Genomic DNA, 27,874 nt, shown 5'->3' on the forward strand with positions numbered 1-27,874 from the left:
ACAGTGTTAAAATCATTACGTGTATGGAGAGTCCCAAGATCGCGCCGAGTGTGTGTGTGTGTCACCTCTAGATGGCGCTTTCCGTCGAAATTGTCCAAATGAAGCGCATGAGAACTCATCTGAATATAAGGAAACACAACAGTATACAATGGATTTTGAGGCAAAATTGTTAGTTTTTAATAGGTTAATTGAGTTTTCGTAAATGTATAATGTTTAAAACGACTCATCAACGTTAACTCGTATTCTCTCCCTGAGGAAATGTCTAAGTGGTGATTTAAGAGTGTGTGGGAGGTTTTCCATAAAGTTATTACATTTCACAGGGGCATTCCATGTTGCCATGTTGGAGTTTGCCTGAAGAATTAACATAAAACTGCTGACGGTTTAAATGTAGTGGTGTGTGTCAGATGTGGGCGGGCTGAGAGTGCAAATGTCTCGCGCAGTGGGAGGATCAGCTCTGTGTGTGTGTGATATGTTTCATGGGAAAAACTGCAGTGTCTCACACAGGAGACTTTACATGCTGTGCACAGGGTCAGATCAGCTGGACACTTCAATACCACGGTAAGACGGCAACTAATTACTTAATTCTATTAAAAGAAACACAGAAGATTCATTCCGTTTGATAAGTTAAATAATATAGGCTAATGTCTTCTCATAATGTCTTTGTTCGGGAAATCTTTCTGTTTCTGTTTCCTGATCTATCAGTTTCAATGGACACTGAGATGTAACTGTTGTATTATGGATTCATTATTCCAATAAGTTTTTATTAGTTGCTATTATTTTTAAAAAACATGTTTTAGGCTAAATAGTAATTAATTAATTTAATTCATTTGTTGTAATTTTATGTTTTTTTGTTAATATTTTGATTACTAATGCTGGCATATTTATAAAATTATTATTTTTATAATATTGTGTGTGTGTGTGTGTGTGTGTGTGTGTGTGTGTGTGTGTGTGTGTGTGTGTGTGTGTGTGTGTGTGTGTGTGTGTGTGTGTGTGTGTGTGTGTGAACGATTATTCGCATCTAACACAAGTTTTTGTTTACATGCATACATAATGTTACATAATATACATTATATTTATTTAAATTATAGATGTCTGTGTCTATACAGATTTATAAGCGCACATAAAAATGTTATATGTATTTATATGTAGGCTACACACACACATATATGTGTGTTACATGTGATTAATCAATTTGACAGCACACACACACATTTTATATGTCCAGAAAGCCTTTTTGAAAAGCTGGTGTAAAGTAGTTCTCGCTGTTGTTGTGTTGTTCAGCTGTGGTAAATACTCAAAGGAGTACAGTTTTACATTTTCTGTAAAACAATGACAGTTTCATTGGTGTGTGTGTGTGTGTGTGTGTGTGTGTGTGTGTGTGTGTGTGTGTGTGTGTGTGTGTGTGTGTGTGTGTGTGTGTGTGTGTGTGTGTGTGTCTGTGTGTGTCTGTGTGTGTCTGTGTGTGTCTGTGTGTGTGTGTGTGGCACCCCAGGGGCTCAGCGACAAAGGCCGCATGAAAAGTGAGTTATTTTAGTCCAGAATGCAGGCAGTTCTCACACACACACAGCATCTCTCTCTGTTTCTGTTTCTCACCAGTCTTAAGATGGAATTTGCCCACACTTCTCTGTTCCCTTGTGTCTTTTCTCCTTTCCAGATTTTTTTTCCAGTACTTACAACAAGCACTGTGGTGATGCCATGGTGTATTCATATATACACACACCATGATATTATACCCATGTATAAAATGCGATATGTGAACACTTACGAGTAAAGGTTTTTATAAACATTAACATCATGAATCAATGAAGCTGCTTTAGAACAATAGAGACTCCTCGGAGAGACAGAAGAAATACTTCCCAGATTGCAGTCACTGGGGTTGAATGAGGGGAGAGTGAGGCTCTTGTAAATGTAAGGGATGAAGTTTTTGGACACTCACTGTTGCTGAGTAAGATCGATGGAAGCTGAGTTTTCAGACTGCTGTAAGTGTCTGATGAATTTTCCACCACTGGCAGGATTTATATACCTCAAAGTATATGTATCTCCCTTTGCTGTGCATTAATACATTAGTCACACTCGGTGAACTCAGTGAATGGACTCTTCATTACATTACCAGTTCTTATGAAGACTTTTTGAAGTTTGTGATCTCTGAGAACCAACTTTAAGGCATGATTTATAACACATAACACATACCAAAGCTAAAAACATCTCTAAACATCTCTAAAATAAAAACAGAACATATAAAACTCAAAATATGAACAAAATATATAAACGTAGTATATAAGTGATAATGGTAATTTGACAATGATTGCATTTACTGTGTGTGCTATTATTTGTTCAAGCCCATGAAGACAAATTCTAGTTGGCAATACAGTATTTCATTAAATGTAATTTAATTTAATGTGCCATCATTAAGACATTTAAGTATTATTAAGCATCATTACCACATCATATATTTAAAAAAAAAAGGAAATTGAGGCAATTTAGTCTGTATTTAACGGTCTGTAAATTGAATGTGGTAGGTCATTTAATGCACATTTAATGCAAAAAATATTGTTGGTTTAACTTTTAAAAAAAGTAAGTAACCTGGTTGCCTTAACTTTGAGTTTATTGAAATAAAAAATTTGAGTTGATACAATGAAGGAAATTTGTTTGATAAATATAAACTCAAAATAGTGTATCTAAACCACATAAAAAAATTGATAAATCATGAAAATAGCACAATTCGGCATGTTTCACTGCATCATCACAAATAAAACACAATTAACCAATATGCTTACAACATCTTTTAAAAATATTTGAATAAAGGTTGTCGATTCTCAAATATGTTCAATGTATTAACTCAAATTTGTAATTTCAGTGAACTAAAAATTTTAAGGCAACCAGGTAACTTATTTTTTAAATATTTTTTACAGTGTAGTCATTTACATATTTTAAAAATTAGGACTTAATACACATAATTACATTATGTGTTACATATAATTACTATTGTAACTATTATAAATTGTGCATAATTATGCAACTAACCCTAAACCACAACCTAATCTTAACCCTAACCCTATAGTAACTGTAGTTCATTATTATTACTCAGAACTTAAATATATAATTACACTGTGCCACAGACACCTTCAAATAAATTGTAACCAAATTTTCTATAACATCTAACTTGCTACACAATCAAATATGCATATTTTACCATCTTACCATTGGAATCGCTTTGGTGTCCAAGGGGAAATCATCTATTTTTATTGGCTCGGTTATTTAAAAGTTACTCTATCACCCCTTTACGTAGGAAGGGATATTGCCAAAAGAGTTACACATGTTCCCACATACTTGCATTCAATCATTGTTTGCTTGTGTAGATGTATCTGACCTTATTTGTGTACTGCTACATACTGAAACACTATCTTTTACCTCTTTTTAAAAAGCGGCCTCATTTAGTTATATTGTAATGGCAGGCATGGATGGAACATGGCATTATGGGAAGGCGCCAGTAGGTAAACATGATGCTTGTTTATAGAGCTGGGTAAATATGGCTTGTAAAAGAGTAATTAAGACTAACATCGGCATTCGTTCTCTATCCGCAAGCCAACTGTGGCGTCCACAATCGCTTTTTCCACCATCTAAGAGTATGATGTCACCAGCAACTTCCAGACATACAGCGAATTTTGGCACCGAACTGTATATTTCCACTCAAATCCAGAAAACACGTCGTTATGGGGTCTGATGGGATGGGTGTATATGGAGGTGGGGGGGCTGTGACCGCATAATGTTTTTAGTTGGCCCTAAAACTGGTATGCTGTGCGTAATCTTTCTCCATGAGTAAATGGCAGAAATGTTGGTCTTCTAAGAATTCCGTCTGGTTTTTCTCAGCCTGGAGAGTGGAATGTGCCATTTTTAGGACGAAAAATGCCTTTGTTTGCCCTTTTTGAAACCATCAAATTCTTCCCAACCATGGCCCTGACCACAGTGGCATTCCCACAGGGTGGTACAGGGCAGAGAGACAATAGCTGGACACATGCCAGCGAAGAACACTAGGCTTACAGACACAATGCGCTAGACAAAATGGGACATCTTTTAAATGACATGAGAAATCATATTTGCCTTGATCTTTTGACATGTGAGAGGTCTTTGAACAAATAAAACATCCTGCAAGTTTTATCTTAAAACGTACTTCTCATTATAAACAAGGCATTTATTTAAACATGCTCCACAAACAGAGCCTGCTCTCTAATTGCTCTCACGGTACTTTGATGTCATACACTGATCGGTCTGCACTAGAGGTGTGCGATACCGCTAGATTTGGTATCGATCCGATACCAAGTAAATACAGGGCCAGTATCGCCGATACCGATACCAATACCAATACTTTTTAATAATTAAGGTGGATGCGTCTTCAACCTAAATCAAAATGAATTTTCATGACTTTTAATTTGTTTTTGTGATTTGCATTTTGGCTTATTAATCAGTACTACAAAAGCTTTTGTTCAGAAATAACTTTTGGTTACTTCTGTTTTATTTAAATAGAACCATAAACAAAGTTACAAAAGGATTGCTCTTTTCAAGTAGCATGTTAACAAAAAATAAAAATCTCTTTAGTGCACTTCTTTCAAAGTCACAAATTTTTAATTCACAATAAATATAAAACATGTAAAACAAATTCTCCTTGTAATACGATATAATGCTGAAAATTTAAATGCGCGGCTGAGCGGCGCGCGCGCCTGACTGCTGGTGGTAGCGCTAGTGGTGAGTCACGTGACGATACAAAACAGCAGAGGGGGAGGAGAGCAGTGTCGAGCACGAGCAGCGCTCTCTTGAGAGCTTCCTCTGCTGTGTGACAGCAGAAGCATTTTGACAAACACGGCCAGGTTGCAAAACGAGAGAAACTGAAACTTAAGTATCGATATTTTCACATTGGTATCGATCAATACCGATACCAACGTTGGTATCGATATTATCGATATTAGTATCGATCTGCCCACCTCTAGTCTGCACCGCGTCATCAAACACCTATTATGGGCAAATACATTTACATATGAGTGCCTCCAGAGCGAGACCTCATCATATACCCCGCCCACTGGCATTCAGTTGTTGTCTGGCTATCACCAGACCAAGCTCAGTTTAAGATTGAACATCGTCTGAGGAGTCTGCTCTGTATTTTCTTCTGCACAAGAGGCGTGATAAATGAGCATTATTCCAATGACTCTGTATGCAATTGGATAGTCCTTCAACCAATCAGACCACAAGAGGAGTGATCAACGGGCAACGACCCATCGTTTCTCTATCTGTCATCGTGTTAAACCAGCCAATAGTGTGCCAGGTGGATAAGCCAGTCTGTGATTGGTTCCCAAAAAAATGTACAGAAGCAGTAACAATGAATGTACAGGTTTCCAGACTGAGTTGCTGACTGAAATCAAATCGCTGGCAAGTCTTTATAAAGTATCTTCTTAATAAACTGTTTGTACACTTACAAAGTTCTCAATCTTTCGGTTTGCATGTAGGGACCCTCATTATGCTACCGTGTTAGTGTGAGGCTATTTTAAGCCTTATTAGTGGTATTAACTAGCGATTTAATTTCACTTACCCTTTGCCCCATAGACAAGCGTTATAAGCTAATCTGTTTTTAGAGATACAAATCTTTACATTCGATATTCATGAAAATGCATCCCAGAGAACGATCTACTCGGTGACCATGTGTTAATTACCCCTAGGGTCATTTCTCACCGGAGTTGCCCTTTAACCAGTCTAATTCCGTCGCTAAATAGCTGACATTTGCCTACACCGGACGTGAACGCCACGTCAGGTCAAAAGCAAATAATCCCTGACGCTGTCTACACTGATACAGTATACGGATGCGCATTCAGTTTCTGACTCTACACACTTGAGTCTGTCGACAACAGGACAATTGTAAGGGTGAAAAATCCTTAAATATTTTGCTTTGACGCATCCAGTTTAATTTTCCAGCTCATTTATATCTCTGTACAGACTTCAGAAGGATCACAACAACAGAAAAAAGTGGGTGGCTAATTTGAGGATTATATGTTTGTTCAGAGCATTTGACTGCAGGTTTTTTTTTTTTTTTTGTAAAAGAGGCACTAATGGACTGTTTGCAGAGAAAAGAGTTATTTTGTTGAAAGATGAAGCAGCCAACTGTCTGTGTGCGTGCGTGCGCGTGTGTGTAATATTTAATATATATTTAAAAAAAATCCATGGCATGACCCATTTAAAATCTACTTACATTTACATTTACATTTAATCATTTAGCAGACGCTTTTATCCAAAGCGACTTACAAAAAAGGGGAGAGAAATAGAAGCAACGGAACAGACAAGGCCAAAAACCTGTAAGAGCTGTAAGAAATCTCAATTAATTAGCACAATACACAATAATATATATATATATATATATATATATATATATATATATATATATATATATTTTTTTTTTTTTTTTTTTTTTTTTAATTAATTTATTTTTTTTTTTTAAGACATCTACAACAAAAACTCACGTACGCAAAGTGCCGAACACTGGATTTTGATAGCTATGATAACAACCCATTAGGACTAAGGCTGTTGCCCCAGCTGTTGTCGTTAATGCAGATTCAGTGGCCCAATGGGTTGGTTTTGTATTCTAGCTAAACGCGCAGCAATAGCCGTCTACAACAAAAACTCACGTACGCAATATACAGAACACTGGATTCTGATAGTTATGATAACTATGTAACATACCCGCCTGAAGGCACAAATCCGGATGAGAGACGTAGATATGATCCAGGAGTGTGCGCTTTTGGTCGTTGCTGTGGTGATCAGTAAGTGCTATTCTGTATTGGTCAAGTGCAAATGGAAAAGATGTGTTCTAAGATGTTTTTTAAGAATGGCTACAGACTCGGCAGCACGAATTGAGATCGGCAGGTCATTCCACCAGGTGGGAACGGTCCAGGAAAATGTCCGTGAGAGCGATTTCATGCCTCTTTGGGATGGAACCACGAGGCGCCGCTCACTCGCAGAACGCAAGCTTCTGGAGGGTGTGTAAGTCTGAACAAGTGAATTTAGGTATATTGGTGCAGAGCCAGTGGTTGTTTTGTAGGCGATAACTAGTGCCTTGAATTTGATGCGAGCAGCCATTGGCAACCAGTGCAGTCTGATGAAGAGAGGCGTAACATGCGCTCTCTTCGGCTCATTAAAGACCACTCTCGCCGCTGCATTCTGGATCAGCTGCAAGGGTTTGATACTTACATTCATTTTGTTGTTGTTGCTGAATTCAAACTGTGTTGTTTTTTTCCATACTATTATAGTATTTATTAATATGTTTTCAGCTTTCATTTTAATTTTAGTATGTTTTAGCAACAAACAAAAAAATTGTATATTACTATATTATTTTTTTATAAAAACTCCCATTTTTTCATTTATACAAAAACTATTTTCATTACTTTAAGTTTTTCATAAAATGTTTACATTTTTCTAATATTTTATATTATATATACGACCATGATTTTTTTTGATAGTTTAGTTTTATATTAAAACACTGAGTTTACATGTGTACATTTATTTGGCAGATGTTTACATTTATCCAAAGCAACCTACAATTAAAATGGTGGGTGGATGTTTGGTTGTTATCATGCCATGGCTATAAGGTCATCTGAGTGGTTGCCAAGGCGTTGCTGTGTTACTAAGTGACTGTTAACATGTTGCTATGCTATGCATTTTGCATATGATGACTGCTTTGAATCTTTTGTGCTTGTTGAAGCATGTATGAAATCATTAGTTTTAAGGTCAAAAACCTGTTGAACTAATTCGCTCCACATATGAGAATTATAAATCCATTATATTCAGCACATAGTTGTTTTACCAGTCAAATGTAGTAAGTGTGTAAGATCAGTGTAGAAAGAAGAGATTTTGGAGGGAATGCTTTCAAAAAGCATGTCTAAACACTGGAAAAGGAAAGCGACGTAATCCCTTCTTTTCACATAATAAAACCTGTCTGGCCTATAGATATGTTTAATAAGCACTGAATGATGGCTGTGTTGTTTGCTAAACATCTGAAGCTGGCTCTAACACGTCCCGCGGCAGGAAGACACATTGTTCTTAAGAGTAAACAGCCCTCCCAAGATCTCAACCAAGATATTAGATTCAGAACTAAACATCTTTTTCATACCCCAAATTGGTATTTATTCTTCAGACTGGAATAAGTTGTGCTTTAATTACAGTTTGCTTCATTTCCCAAGATTCTTAGTTTTGCTTGCCGTGTGTTATTAATTCCAAGTCTTTCTTAATTTCTTCATTTTATTCACAGTACTGTCTCAGCAGAAATGTGAGTTAATAACCACTACTGTAACTCTTTAATACACTCTAGAAAAAAAGGTTTTATATGGAACCTTAAAGGTTAATTCGTAGAACAGTTCTATCATGAGATCATTTCATAGATGCAGTTTTAATTTTAAAAATATGTTTTAAATGACATACTTTACAAACATAATTTATCACTTGAAAGAAATTACCTATTTAACATGAAAGTATGAAGCATTTTGTCCTTATTAAAACCTTTATGGAATAGCATCCTTTAAAAATGAGTCTATAGACCCTTAATAAATGAGAGTTTATGGGATTTTTACTTTAATCTTTTTGTCATGAAAAAAAGCTTTAGTTATAGTTTGCTTAATTTCCTAGAATCCTTAGTTTTACCTTTCTAACTGTCTGCTCCGAGTCTTTCCCATTAACTTTTTTACTCCCAAGCTAAACTTAGAAACTCAAAGTCTGTAGGGCTGTACTAGAATAATCGAATATTCGAATATTCGTTCGGTGAGGTGGCATTCGATTTTCAGTTTTGAGATTCGAATATTCGTTTTTGTTTTTTTTTCTCAACACGTGACTTCCGTCGCGGACTCATTCTCACTCATGCTTGAAATAATAATAATAAATTAAAAAAAACACCGCAACATGCTTTCAATAAAAGCATCGCGCATTTTAAAGATTTAAATTAACAAAAAGTCAGAATAAGACAAAATAAATCCCTTATATAGAATAAAACTAATTGTAATAGATATTACATTTTGTGTCATTTTAAAAACGATTCATTTATTCTTATTCAACTGTTTATAAGCATGCTACCGTGTTCTTTATTTATTACAGTTCATTGAAATCACTGTGTGTTACTAATTTAATTTCTGTTTTGGGATTCATTTGTTTTAAAGAAAGGTTCGTTATTAATACCTTATTAAAGTTCTTGCTCTCAACAGACTTTGTGTTTTGTATCACTTGTGCACTGTCCGTTTTCGGAGCATAAACCTGCCCGTGTAATGCGTACCGGAAACTGTTCTATTTAAAAGATTATTAAATGCTTATTAATATTTAAAGAATGTGTGCCACCTGATCATATTGCACCAAATGCAACACTGCACTCCACTGGGTCTGCCGAAAGACATTTACGATGCCGAAGAGTGAAACGTCAAGTCGTGAAAGATGATACAAATGCAAACCGACACTATTATTATATATTTAGCCCCACCCACCGAAGCTTCGAATATTCGATATTGATTGCCACCTAAGCTTCGAAGCTCAAAAAATGGCATTCGAAACAGCCCTAAAAGTCTGAACATCTGTCAGAAATATGGGCAATGTACATTTAACTACAAGTTTACACGCTAGTGGACATTGAGTATTTATTGTGGTACTCTAAATCTGGGATGAATTTAAAATCCACAAACAACATGTTTAATATGTTGATGGATTTATCTAGAATGGGAATGAAAAGTAAAGGTTTTATTACACTGACATTTGGCCCGCAGGTGTTTAATAGCAATAATTTCGCTGGCACATAGACCTCAGGAAACAAAAAACTACCACAGCACACACACACAGAACAAAAGTTAACCAGGTTAATTTTCCAACAGCGGCGTTGGAAACTTTTGCAGTTGCTGAATAACGTGCTTCAGTAAGTGTGAGTAATTTTGTATCAGATCAGGGGTTCATTATATTTTCTTCTCATAACACATGATGCATTAAAAAAGCAAGACTCCAGTATATAGAATACCTGTGGAAACCACATTCAAAGAAAGTTTTTGTTGTTCTAATGCTCGGTTTTACAGACCATTTAGCAGCGTGTTTCTTTAGAGACCTGCGGCTTGGGGAGTATATGAGGTGGAACCAGAACAGAGACGCCCTTCCTGGATTTGCCATCGCATGGGGCCTGTGTAAGTTCGTACTGTTTTTGGATGGGCGGCATCAGGCGTCTCAGATGGTCTTGTTGATAAAAGGCTGCACGTGTGGATCGGAAAATATTCCTTGTTATGCAAAGTCATTAATCTGCACCTTGTGGAGGCAGGTTTAATCATGTGGGAATGCTGTGGAAGTTATTTGATTAGTTGTTTGCCAATGTTCTGCTTTAGATGGCAGGCTTACAAGTTCTATAGCATTCTTTGGAACAAAATCAGGTTTGATCTTTATGGGAGAGGGGTATTCGAAAAAGAAAAAGAGGATAATTGTAGTCGTAAATGTGATTAAAATGGGTTTGTCTGAACGTTTTAGGTGGTTTCAAATGCAGTTCAAATCAGATCTTTGATTATGTGTTTTTTCATCATTCAGTGATTGGTTTTTAATATGTTTTGTTTAATCAAATAGTTTTTAGTTGCAGCTCTACTAATCTAGAAGCTGTTTAATGAGCTGTTAAATGTTCCAGTTCTTTTCCACTGGAATAAAAGGGTTAATGAAATGGCACAGACGTGCAGACACTCTTTAGTGAGTCATGAAATGTGCTGTCAGTTAGACGTCTACCGTACAGCGAGACACAAAGACTGGTATGTCAGCGTAGTGGGAGTAATGTCATATGATCTGCAAAAGAAGTTACTTGGAATGGTTCACATATTCTCTTTATCTTCCTGCTTACGTTATGTACATTCCATAACACTTACACATTCGCCTCTCCTGTCCTTTCTTTATGGGACTTTATGAGTCAGATTTTTTAAAAATGTTTTAATTGTAGTTTTCTTCATACTTTTGTTACACTGTAAAAAACCAGGTCTCCAATTGAAAATGTCCCATGACATTTCAATTTTTCAGTTGGCCAAATTGAATTTCTGTGAATTAAATTGCATCAATTCACAGAAATTTGGCCAGCTGAAAAATTTAAGATGTTATCAGTCACTACACTGTAAAAAATTATTTAGAAAAAAAGTTACCATGGTTACTCAAAATTTGAAGGCAACCAGGTAACTTTTTTTCTAAAATTTTTTACAGTTTGTGTTTTATTTCTGATGATGCAGTGAAACATGCCAAATAGTGCTATTTTCATGATTTATCAAATTTTTTATGTGGTTCAGATGCAATAATAGTTTGAGTTTCTATTTATTAAACAAATTTCCTTCATTGTATCAACTCAAATTTTTAATTTCAATAAACTCAACATTTTAAGGCAACCAGGTTACTTACTTTTTTAAGTTAAACCAACAAAAAACAACAACAAAAATGTACAGTGTAGAACATTTTCAATTGGAGACATTTTTTTTTTTTTTTTACAGTGCGTTACTTAGTTTTTTAACGTTATGTAATTGTTTTATTGTTTTCTATTCAGTGGATGAATTGGATAGTCAGTTGCTTTTCACATTATTAACTGAACATCATACATGTAACACTCCGTATCAGAATTATAGGCACATTGATTTTCTGATCATATTTTTTTCCAGGCACATTTGACCAATTTCAAACCAAATTAATCGCAATAACTACTATTCATTTTTTTTTTAAATAATTTATAAGGGATATATAATTATTCATTAAGGCTGGAAATGAAAAACACCTTATATTCAGGTGTGCAGAATTATTAGGAACGTTTTATTTTTACAGATAAAATGAGCCAAAAAAAAAGAGATTTGAATAGTCAAAAATGATTAAATGCTCATGAGAAGGATACAATACTAATGCAAGACATTGCAGTTCAGGCATGACCACTGGACAGTGAAATGCTCATTGGGTCAGCAGGGTCAGACAAAAACAGGTGGCGAAGAAAAGACACAGGTTAACTGCAAAATTATTAAGGTGAAGAATTAAGTGTGAAACCATCAGGAACTCTTCATTCTCCAGCGCCACCATTTTCCAGAACTGCAACCTACCTGGAGTCTCTAGAAGTGCAAGGTGTCAGGATCTCAGACTTAAGTTTGGTAAAAAATCTTAAAATAATGACCCCTACTTTATAAGAATCACAAGCTGAAGTGTTGTAAAGCAAATGAAGAAGTGTTATGAGAAGGCCAGCACCACATCCTCTTTTACTGTTTGAAGAATTCATCTTCCAGAATCTGGCAGTGAGTTTTGGAAGTTCTATTTTAGTCCATCTCTGCAAATCAGACTTCAGGATAAGAGATGGACTAAAAATGAACTCCCAAAAACTCACTGGCAGGTTCTGGAAGATGAATTATTATTCACTGTAAAAAAATATTTAGAAAAAAAGTTACCTGGTTGCCTTAAAATTTTGAGTTCATTGAAATTAAAATTTTGAGTTAATACAATGAACATTTTTTGAGATTCGACAACCTTTATTAAAATATTATTTAAAGATTTTGTAAGCATATTGTGTAATTGTGTGTTTTATTTCTGATGATGCAGTGAAACATGCCAAATAGTGCTATTTTCATGATTTATCAAAATTTTTATGTGGTTCAGATACAATAATATTTTGAGTTTCTATTTATTAAACAAATTTCCTTCATTGTATCAACTCACATTTTTAATTTAAAAAAACTCAAAATTTTAAGGCAACCAGATTAAAAAAAAAGTTTACTTACTTTTTTAAGTTAAACCAACAAAAACCAACAATTTTTTTTTTTTTTTACACTGTTCAAACAGTTGCAAAAGAGGATGTGGTGCTGGACCTTCAAGAGTCACTCTCAACCAATCGGTCTATAAAAAAATCAGTCTTCATGTGTTTTACAACGCTTCAGCTTATGATTCTTATAAAGTAGGGGTCATTTTTAGGATTCTTTAGCTAACTTAAGTCTGAGATCCTGACACCTTGCACTTCTAGAGAATCCAGGCAGGTTGCAGTTCTGGAAAATGGTGGTGCTGGAGACTAAAGGGTTACTTTATTTTATTTTCATTTATTTTTAACAATAATAATACATGTAACACTCCTTATCATAGACACTCTTTTATTCCTAGGATAAGAGTAAGTTTGTTGATGAATGTCCTGAGTTAACAAAACTGGAATCTAGACAAAGCATCAGCAGATTTTTTGGTCACTGCATTCCAATACTTCCATTTGTGTTAGTTTTACTGTCTTAACTATTATTGTAAAATGTGGAAAAGAATTATAATATGACAGTGTGTCCAAACATCTGACTGGTAAACCTCTTGGTGCTCATGAAGGAATGTTCTGTTGTTTATTTGAGGAGTCACTCAAAGTCCTGTACGGCATTGCTCTCATCATTTCTCAACAAAGACAAGATGGTTTCGTGGACTCTGACTGTGATTCATAACTATTTCCAGTTTACGAGGCTGTTCACTCGTTTGGGGGTTTGACCGGGGTATGACGGAGGGTTGACAGCAATATCACTGTTGTAAAAGGGAGTCGTGATGTTCCTGACCCTCGGGGAGTTCTGCATCTCATTAGAACCACATGTTCTACAATCAGAGCGACTCCCACAAAGAATGCCAGAGGAGAGCGGGAATAAGAGATGAAGGCACAGAAAAACTTAGGGGGAGTTTGTCAGTTACTTGTTTCATTGCATGTCTAAATGAACTAATTGTCTTCCACACATTGTGAATTAAATATATACCTGTATAAGTGTTCATATCAGGGTATGAATTACAACAAGCGACGAGTAGAGGAGGTCTACAAAATGGGAGTGGGTCTCTCTCCACATGCAAAGACTTTCACAAAATATCGTTGACTTACATTTTAAAATAAACTTTTGTAAATTAAACACAGTTTCTCGTTGAAAGATGAATGGATCTTTCATTAAATGTAAGCATATGTTATAAGTTATAAAATATGTTATATAAATAAATATGCCTATGCCGGATAGTTCTGTGAGAAGGGGGAGTTTGGGACCGGAGGCATTCAGACATGGCAGAGGGGATCTCTAAAACTCTCCAAAACTTGCCTGGTTAGGTCATCCAACAATGTAAATACCGTCATCATTTACTCACCTTCAAGTTGTTCCAAACCGCTAAGAGTTTATTTGTTCTGCTGAACACAAGATAAGATATTATGAAGAATGTTTGTAACAAAGCGGATAGAGGAACCATTGACCATAGTATTTTTTCTTCCCCTATTATGGTAGTCAATTGTTGCGCTCTCTGCTTGGTTACAAACATTCTTCAAAATATCTACTTTTGTGTTCAGCAGAACCAATAAACTCATACAGGTTTGAAACAACTTAGTAAATGATGACAGAATTTTCATGTGGGTGATATATCCCATTAAAAGAAGTCCCGTCCTACATGTTTTCTCATTAAATATCTTGTTTTACTCAACACTTAACTTCTGTAATGTGATATATTGTTGTGTTGGATTGTGAATGCTGTTTCTTTTGAACTGAATCTAAAAAGATTTTGTTTTATGAAGCGTTTTAGTGTGGGAATCTGTTTATTCTCACGCTCTGTCCGGGACACAGTGGACTTTGGTCACGATCACACATTTAACACACAACGTGACCGCTTGTTTCCCCACAGGATCCTGATGACCGTCTGGATCCGGTTAATGAGAGATAATGGACTAGACTCAGATTCCTATTATTTTCTTTAGTATCTTTCTTGCTCTCTGTCTCTCTTTACTTATCTCGCTTTTTCTCTCCACACTGAGTAATTAAAAACCTTCAGGCTGACTGTGGCGAAGGATTTACTGCTAAATCAAAACGGATCCATCACTGATTACAGACTATATAACTCTTCTGATGTGGAAAGACCCACAGATAACTATCAAAGATACATTTATTTAAATCTTGTTTTTCTTTAGGATTAGAGAGCCTCTCAGTCCACCGACTGTTGTATGAGTCAGAGAGGAGAAGAGGAGCGGAGCGTCATGTCAGAGCCGTTTGACTGTGGAGGTTGTAAGGAGTCTCTGTACGGCAGGAAATACATCGAGGTGGACGACGTTCCCCACTGTGTTCCCTGTTATGACCGGCTGTATGCAAACACCTGCCAGGAGTGCAAAGAGCTCATCGAGCACAACTCACGGGTGAGGGTCTTACTGAGCATCACTCATGGGATTCAACAAAACAACATTTTTAAAGTTATTAATTCAAATGTTTTATATTGTTTGTATGTAGAACACTGATTTGGCATAATATTTCCACCTTCTTAGTTGGTCCTTTTGCTTCCAAAATAGCCCGGCATAGACTCCATTAGAACCCTGAAGGTTTCCTTTGGTATCTGACTAAAATATGTTAGCAGCAGATCCTTTAAGTCCGGTTTAGTTGCGAGGTTGGGGCCTTCATGGATCGGACTTGTTTGTTCAGCACATCCCACAGATGCTCGATTGGATTGAGATCTGGGGAATTTGGAGGCCAAGTCAACACCGCAAACTCGTTGTGCTTTTTAAACCATTCCTGAACCATTTTTGCTTTATGGCAGGCACATTATCCTGCTGAAAGCAGCCACAGGCACTGACAGGGAATACCGTTGCAATGAAAGGGTGCACATGGTTTGCAACAATGCTTATGTAGGTGGTACGTGTTAAAGTAACATCCACATGGATGGCAGGACCCAAGATTTCCCAGCAGAACATTGCCCAAAGCATCACACTGCCTTCGCCAGCCAGCCTTCTTCCCATCCTATATCACCATCCTATATGTGCATCCTGGTGCCATGTGTTCCCCAAGTAAGCGACGCACATTCACCCGGCCATCCACGTGATTACAAGAAATTGTTACAAGAAAGCGTGATTCACACAACAGGCCACATTCTTCCATTGCTCTATAGTTCTGATGCTCACGTGCCCACTGCTGCCGCTTTTGGCAGGGGACAGGGGTCAGCATGGGCACCCTGACTGGTCTGCAGATGCAGCCCCATACACAAAAAAACTGTGATGCACTGTGTTATCTGACACTTTTCTATCAGAACCAGCATTAACTTTGTGAGCAATTTGAGCTACAGCAGCTCGTCTGTTTGATCAGACCACACGGGCCAGCCTTCGCTCCCCACGTGAGTCAATGAGCCTTGGCCACCCATGACCCTGTGGCCGGTTCTCCACTGTTCCTTTCTTGGAGCACTTTTGACAGATACTGACCACTGCAGACCGGGAACACCGGGGACAAAATGTTCACTTGCTGCCTAATATATCCCACCCACTAACTATTGTGGTGATGAAGAGATAATCAGCGTTATTCACTTCAACTGGTCATTATGTTATGCCTGATTGGTGTATATACCTATAAGTACTTGGAATCCATGGTTGTATTTCAGTACCAGGTTTTATTTCAAAATACCATACTATTATCATCTTACTACAAGTAAGGATTAAAATGCCTTGGAGTACCATGGAAATACTATGGTAAACATTTAGTAGCATGGCATGTTTCATATAGTTTATATCTGACACCAGCACAGTACTTTTTCATAAGTGTTCTTATGTGTGTGTGACTTTCAAACTTCCACATTTGAAACATATTTTTAAACCCTGCTATCAATTGCTTCCACTTGTGTTGTAGATGTGTGTTTATGTGTTTTATGATTGCTCTTCAGTGAGTTTACACACACGGGCATAAATCTACTCCATGTACTATGTATCCGTGTATCATTTGTCATAGATGTCCACGCTCACAGCTGGTCATGGTCACGCGTGACAGAGCAGTGAAGCAGACGGCCAATGCAAACAGAGCAGGCTGCAGACGCCACAGCGCGCCGCTCACCGTCTGACTTACACATCCACTGGGAGAAATGCACACTACATAAATACTACTACTACACACTCTCTCTCTTTCTGTGTTTTTCTCCCGGGTTCTCCATCAGTCATCTGTAGAAGTGATGATTTGTGGGTCATTTGGCTGAAAGGTCATCATTTATTATATGACAGGTTTAACACAGTTGAGTTTGAACTGCTCTGAATCAGTGACTCACAGGTCACATGTGACGGGCTGTTGGGTTTTACAGAGCTCCTCATCGTGGATTGTGTATTTTGGGGTTGAATGTAAGCATCAAAATCTCATAATTCACTTTGGAGATTTGTGAAGAGTTGTGATGTAAAAAGAGCAGTGTTTCTTTTTGGTTTGAATTTGGTGTGATTCAATAAGATTAAGTTTGACCAAAGTCCCTTTAAGACAAGTCATTTCACTGGGTGGCCATCTTTGATATCAACAATGAAAGCAAAAGCTGTCTCATAAATGTTGTTTCTAAACGCTTAAAACTACACTGTGTAACTTTTTTAGTTTATTCTTAGCTAAAAACACTTAGTTCTTTCAAAAATATATGTGCTCATTAATGTATGTTTAATTCTTTCAAGTAATAAAGTAATCTCATAAGTTTATAATATGCCATTGAAAATACATACGGGTGAGGGGTTCGAATGCTGGTCGCCATGTTGCCCATCCATCTTGAAAGTACATTAGCCAAAGAGGGACATACCCGTAAATTCAAGCTTCGCCTTTCGCATTTTAACACTCGATGGCACCGTGTCGAATGTGAAGAGGGGGATTGCCATGTAAATCTTGGACTAAATCAGCCACCGTAGGAGTTAAAACGAAATCAGAATTGAGAGGAACAGAAACTATTATTCACTGGATGGTCATATACCTTTACACCGCTAGATGGGGGGAAATATCACACAGTGTAGCTGTAAATCATGACAAATTCAGCCTGGACAAAGCTAATGCACAGTCCTAAGTGTGCGTCTCATAACACTGCCTGTTTCTATAGCAACCGGAGCAGTGATGCGATGATTTAACTAATCAACAATTGGCTCTTTGATTTAAAAGGCAGGACCAATATATAAAGTCCTTGGTTTGATTCAGATGTTTGTTTTTATTTGAATTAGATTCCTTTTAATTGAATTGAATTTGATTCATGTTGATTAGATGGTTTTCACGACGGTATCTGATTTAATTTGATTCAATTTAACTATAATTCACATTTGAATCTGATTCATTGTGAAATAATCCAATTCAGTGTTGTTCAATCGGATGGATGGATGGATGGATGGATGGATGGATGGATAGATAGATAGATAGATAGATAGATAGATAGATAGATAGATAGATAGATAGATAGATAGATAGATAGATAGATAGATAGATAGATAGATAGATAGATAGATAGATAGATAGATAGATTTCCAATAAAAATAGTATCTGATTTAATCTGATTCTGATTCAGTTCAATTTTCATCTTAATTTGATTAAATCCAATCTGATTCACATTGATTCTGTGCCCATTTAATTTTCAGTTTGAATCAAATTTCTCTTAATATGACTTTATCGGATTTGTCCCAATTCAGTTTTGCTTCGACGTCCATGAGAAACAGCTCACCGTCACTAACATCAACAGAACTGTGTACATAGAGACAGCAATCTCTCAGATCTGATTTCTCACATCTTCACTGGAAGATCTCAAGTGTCTAAGGCGAACAGAAGCTTCTGTTCTGTGTTCAGTATTAATAGCCGCCTGATCTTTGAGAGCTTGGATTAGTAGACGATAGTAAAGCATGTTTTCATTGCGTACACACCATTCCTTTCATGGTAGTGGAAGTGACACAGAGAACAGCAAGATCTGTTTCGCTTCAACATGCTTTTGGTCATAGAACTTCCTGCACGACCAGCTGTGTCACCTCGCTTCACCTTTTGTTCAGCTTTGCAGTGAGCTTTAATCGAAAATGTGATGATGCATCTGTGATTAAATAAAGTAAAATGCAAATATAAATATGCAACATGCCACCTCTGACTTGTTGAATTATCCAGGGTATGGTCACAAGATCAAAAATAAATTCAATAAACAAAGTGCCGCATGATTTTCTAGAATGTTTTAATTTAATTTACAGTTGAACTAAATATAAATCTTAATGTGTTCCTGTGTTCAGGAGCTGTATTATGAGGAGAGGCATTATCACGAACACTGTTTCCGCTGCTCGCGCTGCAGCCGTTCTCTGGCCGACGAGCAGTTCACCTTTCAGGAAGACGCCCTGGTGTGTAATGAGTGTTACTGCAATGAGTTCTCCTCTAAATGTGTGGCCTGCACGAAGACTGTGATGCCAGGTACAGTTCCACACACACATGCATATGCTTATTTCATTTACTCTGTTTCAGTTTTAAAAAGTGAGTGTTCATACCTTAACATTTTAGTTCAGTTCTTAAAGTTTAGTCAACTCAAATAATCCAAATGTGACTATCCAACTTCACATTTCAAGTTGACCAAACATAAAATTTTAAGGCAGCACAGACACATACTTTTTAAAGTTGAAACGACCATGTTTTTACAGTATATGGGACCCGTGCTGGCATAAGGAGTCAGGAATGTGCACAAGATAATTTAGAGTGACAGGCAAAACAAGTGAAAACGTTGATTTGGGTCGATTTTGAGGTTTTCACAAAAATGAGTTCATTAAGCCCTCGTCTAGCAATCCCAATGCTCCGAAATGGATACTTTTGTGCAGCATGGATGCATCAAATGCATAAAAAGTAAAGACAATATTATATATATATATATATATATATATATTTGAATTGCAGACAGTTGTATTCTGCTGCTGTGAACATATTAATCATCAAAAGCATCTCACATGTAATTGATTATGCCAGACTGTATAGACTACAAACATACCGGTAACCACAACAAATATGAAACCTATGTCTGTAATCTGACAGGAAATGAAGTTTAAGTGTTTTTCTCACCCTGCCCACTAAAGCAGAAACCGAGTTAATGAGTTTTGATTGGGCATCAGGGTGCGGCTGTAGAGATGTGACAGTGTGATTACAGACACACTCAGCTGAGAGAGAAAACCCTGAGGCCACGCTCACACACACGCCTCCAGGCCTGACGCCAACACTCGGGCGTTACATTACCCATAATTACACTCCGCCGCCTGCCTCTGTCTCTCTGGAGCTTTTCGGACAGAAATAAGAGATGGTGAAAGTACTAGAAGGATAAAATTACAAACTGAAAGTGGCAGTTCTCTCCTCCCTTGTTCATTTGAAACAGACCCGCCGTCTCAGTCCCCCTCTGGACTCATTTCACGCCCATTCCCAGTCATTGCACCGAGAGATCAGGTGAGCCGTTTTCCCACCAAACCTGTACGTTACATCTGCAGCTTGTGCATTTCCAGATTGCAGATGCATTTTATTGAAATACCAGCCATTGTGGAATTTTCAGCCCACAGCTTTTGCACGCCTCAGAAACAAAACACCCACTCGAGAGGCGTTTGTAGATCCAGGGCAGTTCAAGTTCGTTTGTGAGCATAGTTGTGTAGTAGACAGACAGTAGCGTGACATCATCATACGTGTAGTTAGTAACTGCATCATAAAGACTAATTACTTACCAGACATGCTCGGTCACCCGTACAATAAAAACACTTGAGGAAGAACCTTTCTGGAATTTCAGTGCATCACCAGCTGAGGCTTTTCAGAAGAAACCGATGCAGACAGGTAGAAGCACATTCACAGATTATGCAATGATGAATGAGAAAAAATGATAAAAGGCATGAGATCATGATTACCTCTGAACCATGAGTTGTGTTGAAAGTGCTTTATAAGTAAAGGAAAGAAAGAAAGAAAGAAAGAAAGAAAGAAAGAAAGAAAGAAAGAAAGAAAGAAAGAAAGAAAGAAAGAAAGAAAGAAAGAAAGAAAGAAAGAAAGAAAGAAAGAAAGAAAGAAAGAAAGAAATTAAAACCCCCAATAAATCAAAATGACAGTTTTGAGGCTTACTTTATTTTTGTAATCATTGAGGAGAGTAGTCTCCCACTGTTTTATTGTGTATGCTATAATCATATGAATATTTATTATATTTATAATCTTAGTATAATATGAATAGTATATAATATTAAAATTTCAAATTGGATTTTATATGTTTTACTTTTAATTTTAGTTTAAGTTTCAGAAATTTGTTTGTGCTTTTGTCATTGTTCTTAATATATATATATATATATATATATATATATATATATATATATATATATATATATATATATATATATATATACAGTCTTGTTCAAAATAATAGCAGTACAATGTGACTAACCAGAATAATCAAGGTTTTTAGTATATTTTTTATTGCTACGTGGCAAACAAGTTACCAGTAGGTTCAGTAGATTCTCAGAAAACAAATGAGACCCAGCATTCATGATATGCACGCTCTTAAGGCTGTGCAATTGGGCAATTAGTTGAATTAAGGCTGTGCAATTGGGCAATTAGTTGAAAGGGGTGTGTTCATAAAAATAGCAATATATATATTAGTTTTTCATTGTTTTAATTTGAGTTTTCATTAAAGCTGTAGTCCGTAACTTTTTGCGCTTTAGCGGTTAATAAACAGAACTGCATGCGTCTTGAGGAAGAACAACAGCCGGATCTACTTCTGTCTGTTTATGTCTATGGCGAGTCACGCAGGGACTGTGCTCCTCCGCAAAGGCTCCTGCCAGACCGCTCTGAAATAGTCCCAATATAAACATTTATTATAAGTGTACCATAATGATTCAGGGTAAGACTAAATACAGTTTCGAAAATAGATTCATGTTGTGCATTCTCATTTAATAGATTATTTGTAAATCTTAAACACAAAGTTACGGACAGCTACCCTGACAATCCAGACCCACATCAAGATGTTTGGTCTGGAAACTCACCATTGACGGCTCAATCCGAGGGGCGGATAAACGGTTGTCTTTCAAACTCCCTCTGCACGCGATAGGATAGCGCTACAAACAACCAGAGCAACGAAGCTGAAGCAGAGCTCGTTGATAGATTAAACTTTCGCCGTATCCGGTCGGCAAAACTCAGAACACATCTTCCCTTTTTAAGAATGACTTCAGTGCCGTTCTTTGTTCTTTTCTCAGAGAAAAGCTTAACTCCAAGTCTTCCAGAGTCACGGTCAAAGCACGCAAACGCAACTCGGCCGTCGTCATTATGGCCCCGCCCACCGACTCTATACACGATGTGATTGGCCCGGCAAGAGTTTGGCAATTACAGCTCAGAAGGGTATTGAGAGTTGCTTGACGACACTCGCGGGCAGATTAGATTAGCTGCTGCTAGGGTGCGTCTAGATTTCTAGGCTAACAGACAACAGCTTTAACAATAACACGGCAGTGGATTGCTAAAAGCTGACACACATTTTGCAGATATTTGAATTTTAAATGTAACGGCTCATCTTGCACTCAGCGATGTTTGACCAATAAACTGTAACAATGTCCACTTCTTGAAATCTTAAAAACCTTTGAAACGATCTAATTTAATTGAGAAGCAGTTTTTTAAAATTGGTTTTCACGTTTTATCTGTTTTATATTTCAACTAAAAAATATGTACAATGTAAAATGAGAAAGTACCTCCTGCTTGGACATCAAATTAGTTGCACTGGCTTGCTTTCTTACGTGAAGATAAAAATAGTTTTGTCACGTTGCTTTGCTCACTCTCACTGTAGATGAAGTGTTTAACAGTTGATGATTTCGACCCCTCAGGCTCCAAGCGTCTGGAGTACGGAGGCTGCTCGTGGCACGAGGAATGTTTTGTGTGTTGCGGCTGTGAGCAGCCCATCGGCGGCCAGTCGTTCGTCCCAGATCAGGGCGAGTACTACTGCGTGCCCTGTTACGAGGGACGATTCTCCCCACGCTGCGCCCACTGCAAACAGGTGAACGGAAAACTACCCCTTCTTCACAACCTTTATTTTTAAAGGTGTAAACTACGCATATCTTAATATTGAGTATTTTCTGCTTTTATTTCATTGCCGGTGAATTTCAGTGTGTTTTTGTTGGTGTTCTCTCTCACAGATCTTGGTTCAGGGTGGTGTTACGTACAGAGACGAGCCCTGGCATAAAGAGTGTTTCTTGTGTACGGGTTGTAAAGTCCAGCTGGCCGGACAGCATTTCACAACGCAGGGTGAAGACCCATACTGTGTGAAGTGCTTCAGTAACCTGTACGCCCAAAAATGTGCCGCCTGCGACAAACCCATCACAGGTCAGTGTGTGTTAATGTGTCCTTATAACAAGAGCCTTCTTCATGAGCAGTCCCCTCGGCTGCTGACACAAACGCTCTGTCAGAAACAAGAGACAGTCATATAAACAGGGTCATGTGTTATGAGGCTGTTGAGTCTGTGTGAATATAGTTCTGTTTGTGCATCGAGGAGGACCCGAGAGTCTCACATCCGGGTCATGCACAAGAGTCTAGACTGTTTATATGTTTTAACATTCATGTTAAGCCTACTGTATCATATTTGATACGCACATTTCTAAATCAAAACTGTCTAACACAATCTATCAGGCCTACATGCCACCTGTTGTATGAGTTATATTTCCACTGAAATCATGAATTTTGTTTTTAAGTAAATGTAAGAATAACTTTCATATTGTTAGTAATATTTCAAAACACTTAAACCTACTGGACTGAAGCATATTTACTTAATTTCCCATAAATCTTTTGTGAGAACAGTGATGTTCAAATGTGAGTAACAAATATGATACATCAGACTTTTGAGAAACATTTATTTATAATAAACATTATTCTCTCAGTCATCATTGTGTTGCATGTTTTGCTCAGTTTGGACCTCTGAATAAAAATGAGGTGTTATTTCCCTCCAATTATTGCTTTTATTTTGTACTATTATTTTATATGTCAGGCTTTGCAAGGTTAATGTCTTAAAGTGATACTGACCTCAAAGCAAGTTCTGGAAAGGCTCTGGCTGTCATTAAAGAGAGATTTATTTTTATTTACTCACCCTCATGTAGTTCCGAACCCATATGACTTTTTCTGTGGAACACAAAAGAAGATGTTATGCAGAATGTCCATGCTGCTCTTTTTCATATAATAAACATGTGAATAGAGACTTTCAAGCTCCAAAGGTGACTACAAAACTTTATAAAAGCACCATAAAAGTAGCCAAACAAAACTCAAAGTACTCAAAATATGAGATACAAGTTGTATTAACCATTTCTATGCTGCTTTTTGCCATGTAAGGAGCTCAACAGCATCAGTCCCCATTTATTTTCATTATACAGTATTGTTCAAAATAATAGCAGTACAATGTGACTAACCAGAATAATCAAGGTTTTTAGTATATTTTTTATTGCTACGTGGCAAACAAGTTACCAGTAGGTTCAGTAGATTCTCAGAAAACAAATGAGACCCAGCATTCATGATATGCACGCTCTTAAGGCTGTGCAATTGGGCAATTAGTTGAATTAGTTGAAAGGGGTATGTTCAAAAAAATAGCAGTGTGGCATTCAATCACTGAGGTCATCAATTTTGTGAAGAAACAGGTGTGAATCAGGTGGCCCCTATTTAAGGATGAAGCCAACACTTGTTGAACATGCATTTGAAAGCTGAGGAAAATGGGTCGTTCAAGACATTGTTCAGAAGAACAGCGTACTTTGATTAAAAAGTTGATTAGAGAGGGGAAAACCTATAAAGAGGTGCAAAAAATGATAGGCTGTTCAGCTAAAATGATCTCCAATGCCTTAAAATGGAGAGCAAAACCAGAGAGACGTGGAAGAAAACGGAAGACAACCTTCAAAATGGATAGAAGAATAACCAGAATGGCAAAGGCTCAGCCAATGATCACCTCCAGGATGATCAAAGACAGTCTGGAGTTACCTGTAAGTACTGTGACAGTTAGAAGACGTCTGTGTGAAGCTAATCTATTTTCAAGAATCCCCCGCAAAGTCCCTCTGTTAAAAAAAAGGCATGTGCAGAAGAGGTTACAATTTGCCAAAGAACACATCAACTGGCCTAAAGAGAAATGGAGGAACATTTTGTGGACTGATGAGAGTAAAATTGTTCTTTTTGGGTCCAAGGGCCACAGGCAGTTTGTGAGACGACCCCCAAACTCTGAATTCAAGCCACAGTACACAGTGAAGACAGTGAAGCATGGAGGTGCAAGCATCATGATATGGGCATGTTTCTCCTACTATGGTGTTGGGCCTATTTATCGCATACCAGGGATCATGGATCAGTTTGCATATGTTAAAATACTTGAAGAGGTCATGTTGCCCTATGCTGAAGAGGACATGCCCTTGAAACGGTTGTTTCAACAAGACAATGACCCAAAACACACTAGTAAACGGGCAAAGTCTTGGTTCCAAACCAACAAAATTAATGTTATGGAGTGGCCAGCCCAATCTCCAGACCTTAATCCAATTGAGAACTTGTGGGGTGATATCAAAAATGCTGTTTCAGAAGCAAAACCAAGAAATGTGAATGAATTGTGGAATGTTGTTAAAGAATCATGGAGTGGAATAACAGCTGAGAGGTGCCACAAGTTGGTTGACTCAATGCCACACAGATGTCAAGCAGTTTTAACAAACTGTGGTCATACAACTAAATATTAGTTTAGTGATTCACAGGATTGCTAAATCCCAGGAAAAAAAAAATGTTTGTACAAAATAGTTTTGAGTTTGTACAGTCAAAGGTAGACACTGCTATTTTTTTGAACACACCCCTTTCAACTAATTGCCCAATTGCACAGCCTTAAGAGCGTGCATATCATGAATGCTGGGTCTCATTTGTTTTCTGAGAATCTACTGAACCTACTGGTAACTTGTTTGCCACGTAGCAATAAAAAATATACTAAAAACCTTGATTATTCTGGTTATTCACATTGTACTGCTATTATTTTGAACAATACTGTATATATGATTATTATTATATATAAGAACTTATTTTGTGTTACACAGAAGTAACCACGAAATATTTGGAACAACATTGAGTAAAACATTTTTTGCAAGAACTACATTGTAAAAAACTCATTTAAAAAAAAAAAACGGTAAAATCTGTTGAGTTTATATAGACTTTTCTTTTAAACATAAATCACAGCGCAATGCATAATTCAAAATACGGGTAAACCGCTTGAGGAACATCAATGTGGATAATCCCGTCATTAACAGCACATTATGGGCGTTTGTGCATCCTTATCGATCCTTATAAACAATAATGATGTCCACGTGAAATGATGATAATGTTGTTTTGGGGATTTTTTAAACGCTTGTCAATCTTTTCCTCAGGTTTTGGAGAAGGGAAGTACGTCTCGTTCGAGGAGCGTCAGTGGCATCAGCCGTGTTTTAAGTGCTCAGAGTGTGCGGTGTCTCTGGTTGGCGCTGGATTCTTCCCCAACGGGACAAAGATTCTCTGCAAAAGCTGCAATGCCAAATAACTGAAAACTGCTTCTGAAGATGAGCTGAAGAACAGTGTGATATACACACATTTATGAAACTTTTGACATAATTTATACATGAAATGTACGCTGTACATGAAAGTTTTGTTACATTCTCCAAAATCTGTGTAAAAATCTCTAAACTAGAACGACACATTTGATTGAGGAAATGCATTTTATGGTGTAAATGATAAACTCGGATCCTTTGAACTCAACATGTTTAAATGATAAACTTGATCAATTTGAACTCAACATGTTTAAAGGATAAACTTGATCAATTTGAACTCAACATGTTTAAAGGATAAACTTGATCAATTTGAACTCAACATGTTTAAATGATAAACTTGATCAATTTGAACTCAACATGTTTAAAGGATAAACTTGATCAATTTGAACTCAGCATGTGTTTCATGCCAAAGTGACTCAGTTTCCTGAGATGTTCTCATCATTGCAGTCCTTCTTTGCATATTTTACATTTGAGTAATTTTACATAAGTTTGCATTAACATCAGGCCTTTGAATGACTTCCAACAGCAACATTCCTCAATGAAATGTACATTTGAACAAGACACACACCGACCCAAAGACTTGATATGTGAGACAGGATTGATTCATGATACATTAGAATATGGACAGAAAATGATGTTCGCATTAAACAGAGAATTGTACAGTACACTGCATGCATCTGTGCATTAAAATAGAGCACTGTTAAATTCATTTGTAATAATTCTCACATGATTTAACAAGTGGCTTCCAGTTTGTATTGCTTTCAAAATAATACTTTTAACATTTTTTTCTCAAATGTTTGATATATATTTTTGCATATGAATGGCTTCTGTAAAACTGCTTCTGCTGTTGTGTTTTCTTTTATAAAATGTTTGTTTCTGTATAAGTATAAAACAACTTTCAAATATAATTTGTGTTTCAGTCAAATTGTTTTATCTTTAAAAAAAAAACATATGCATGTACCTATACGTTTCTGAGATAAAACGTCTGATAAACTATAGGTTATAAATCCTGCATATATAACTCCCACTAACATCTCTTACCTTGTGTAAACCCTCCATGTGAAGTTCATTCTAACTGCTTTTAGTTCAATCTTGTGTGAAACATTTATTTTTTGTCCTTTTATCAGACCTTTTTTCCCCAAATAAGGGAACGCAGAACTAAACGATGACTATGGAAGTGGAAAGTGTCATTTCTTAATGATTGATGGCAGAGTTAAAGGTTTATCACTGCAGGACGCTGAAGCACAAAGAGCAGGACGTTCAGGTGGATGAGCTGATCCAGAAGACAATACTTGGAAGAATGACACACCAATCCCTGTGATCGGACTTTACACACACATCCAGAGGAACACATGGACTGATGGAGACACTGAGTGCCTTAAAAGGAAAGGACTATGATATTGAGCTTTAATGCTGGTTTGACATTTTGATAATGACAATCATTTCAATTTAAAGTACAAATAGATCTACTTTACATAAAAAGATCCAGAAACAAAAATATTAAGATTAAAAACATCACAGAGCAGAAATAATCTTTCCAACCCCCTTTAAAAAAATAATCTAGTCATTGGTTTAATAAATTCTCATGACTCTTCCCTTAGATGCAGTTGTTGT

The 27,874-nt window shown here is 36.9% G+C and overlaps 1 protein-coding gene across 3 annotated transcripts; it reads left to right on the plus strand.

Annotated features, from left to right (window-relative positions):
* Positions 1–422: 422 nt before the first annotated feature.
* fhl3b (four and a half LIM domains 3b) lies at positions 423–27,164 on the plus strand. Of its 3 annotated transcripts, XM_067426114.1 has the most exons (7): positions 504–558; positions 1,493–1,520; positions 14,939–15,160; positions 18,992–19,166; positions 22,571–22,740; positions 22,880–23,066; positions 26,105–27,164. In XM_067426114.1, exons 3-7 carry the CDS (start codon positions 14,972–14,974, stop codon positions 26,251–26,253), a joined length of 870 nt encoding a protein of 289 aa, XP_067282215.1. In that variant the 5' UTR covers positions 504–558; positions 1,493–1,520; positions 14,939–14,971; the 3' UTR covers positions 26,254–27,164. The 3 variants fall into 3 exon arrangements, with proteins under 3 accessions (XP_067282213.1, XP_067282215.1, XP_067282216.1); XM_067426112.1 differs by lacking the exon at positions 1,493–1,520 and having other exon boundaries at positions 423–558; positions 26,105–27,163; XM_067426115.1 differs by lacking the exons at positions 504–558; positions 1,493–1,520 and adding an exon at positions 9,830–10,184.
* The last annotated feature ends 710 nt before the right edge of the window (positions 27,165–27,874 follow it).

The sequence above is a fragment of the Pseudorasbora parva genome, chromosome 19 (assembly GCF_024679245.1).
Source record: "Pseudorasbora parva isolate DD20220531a chromosome 19, ASM2467924v1, whole genome shotgun sequence".
NCBI lineage: Eukaryota > Metazoa > Chordata > Actinopteri > Cypriniformes > Gobionidae > Pseudorasbora > Pseudorasbora parva.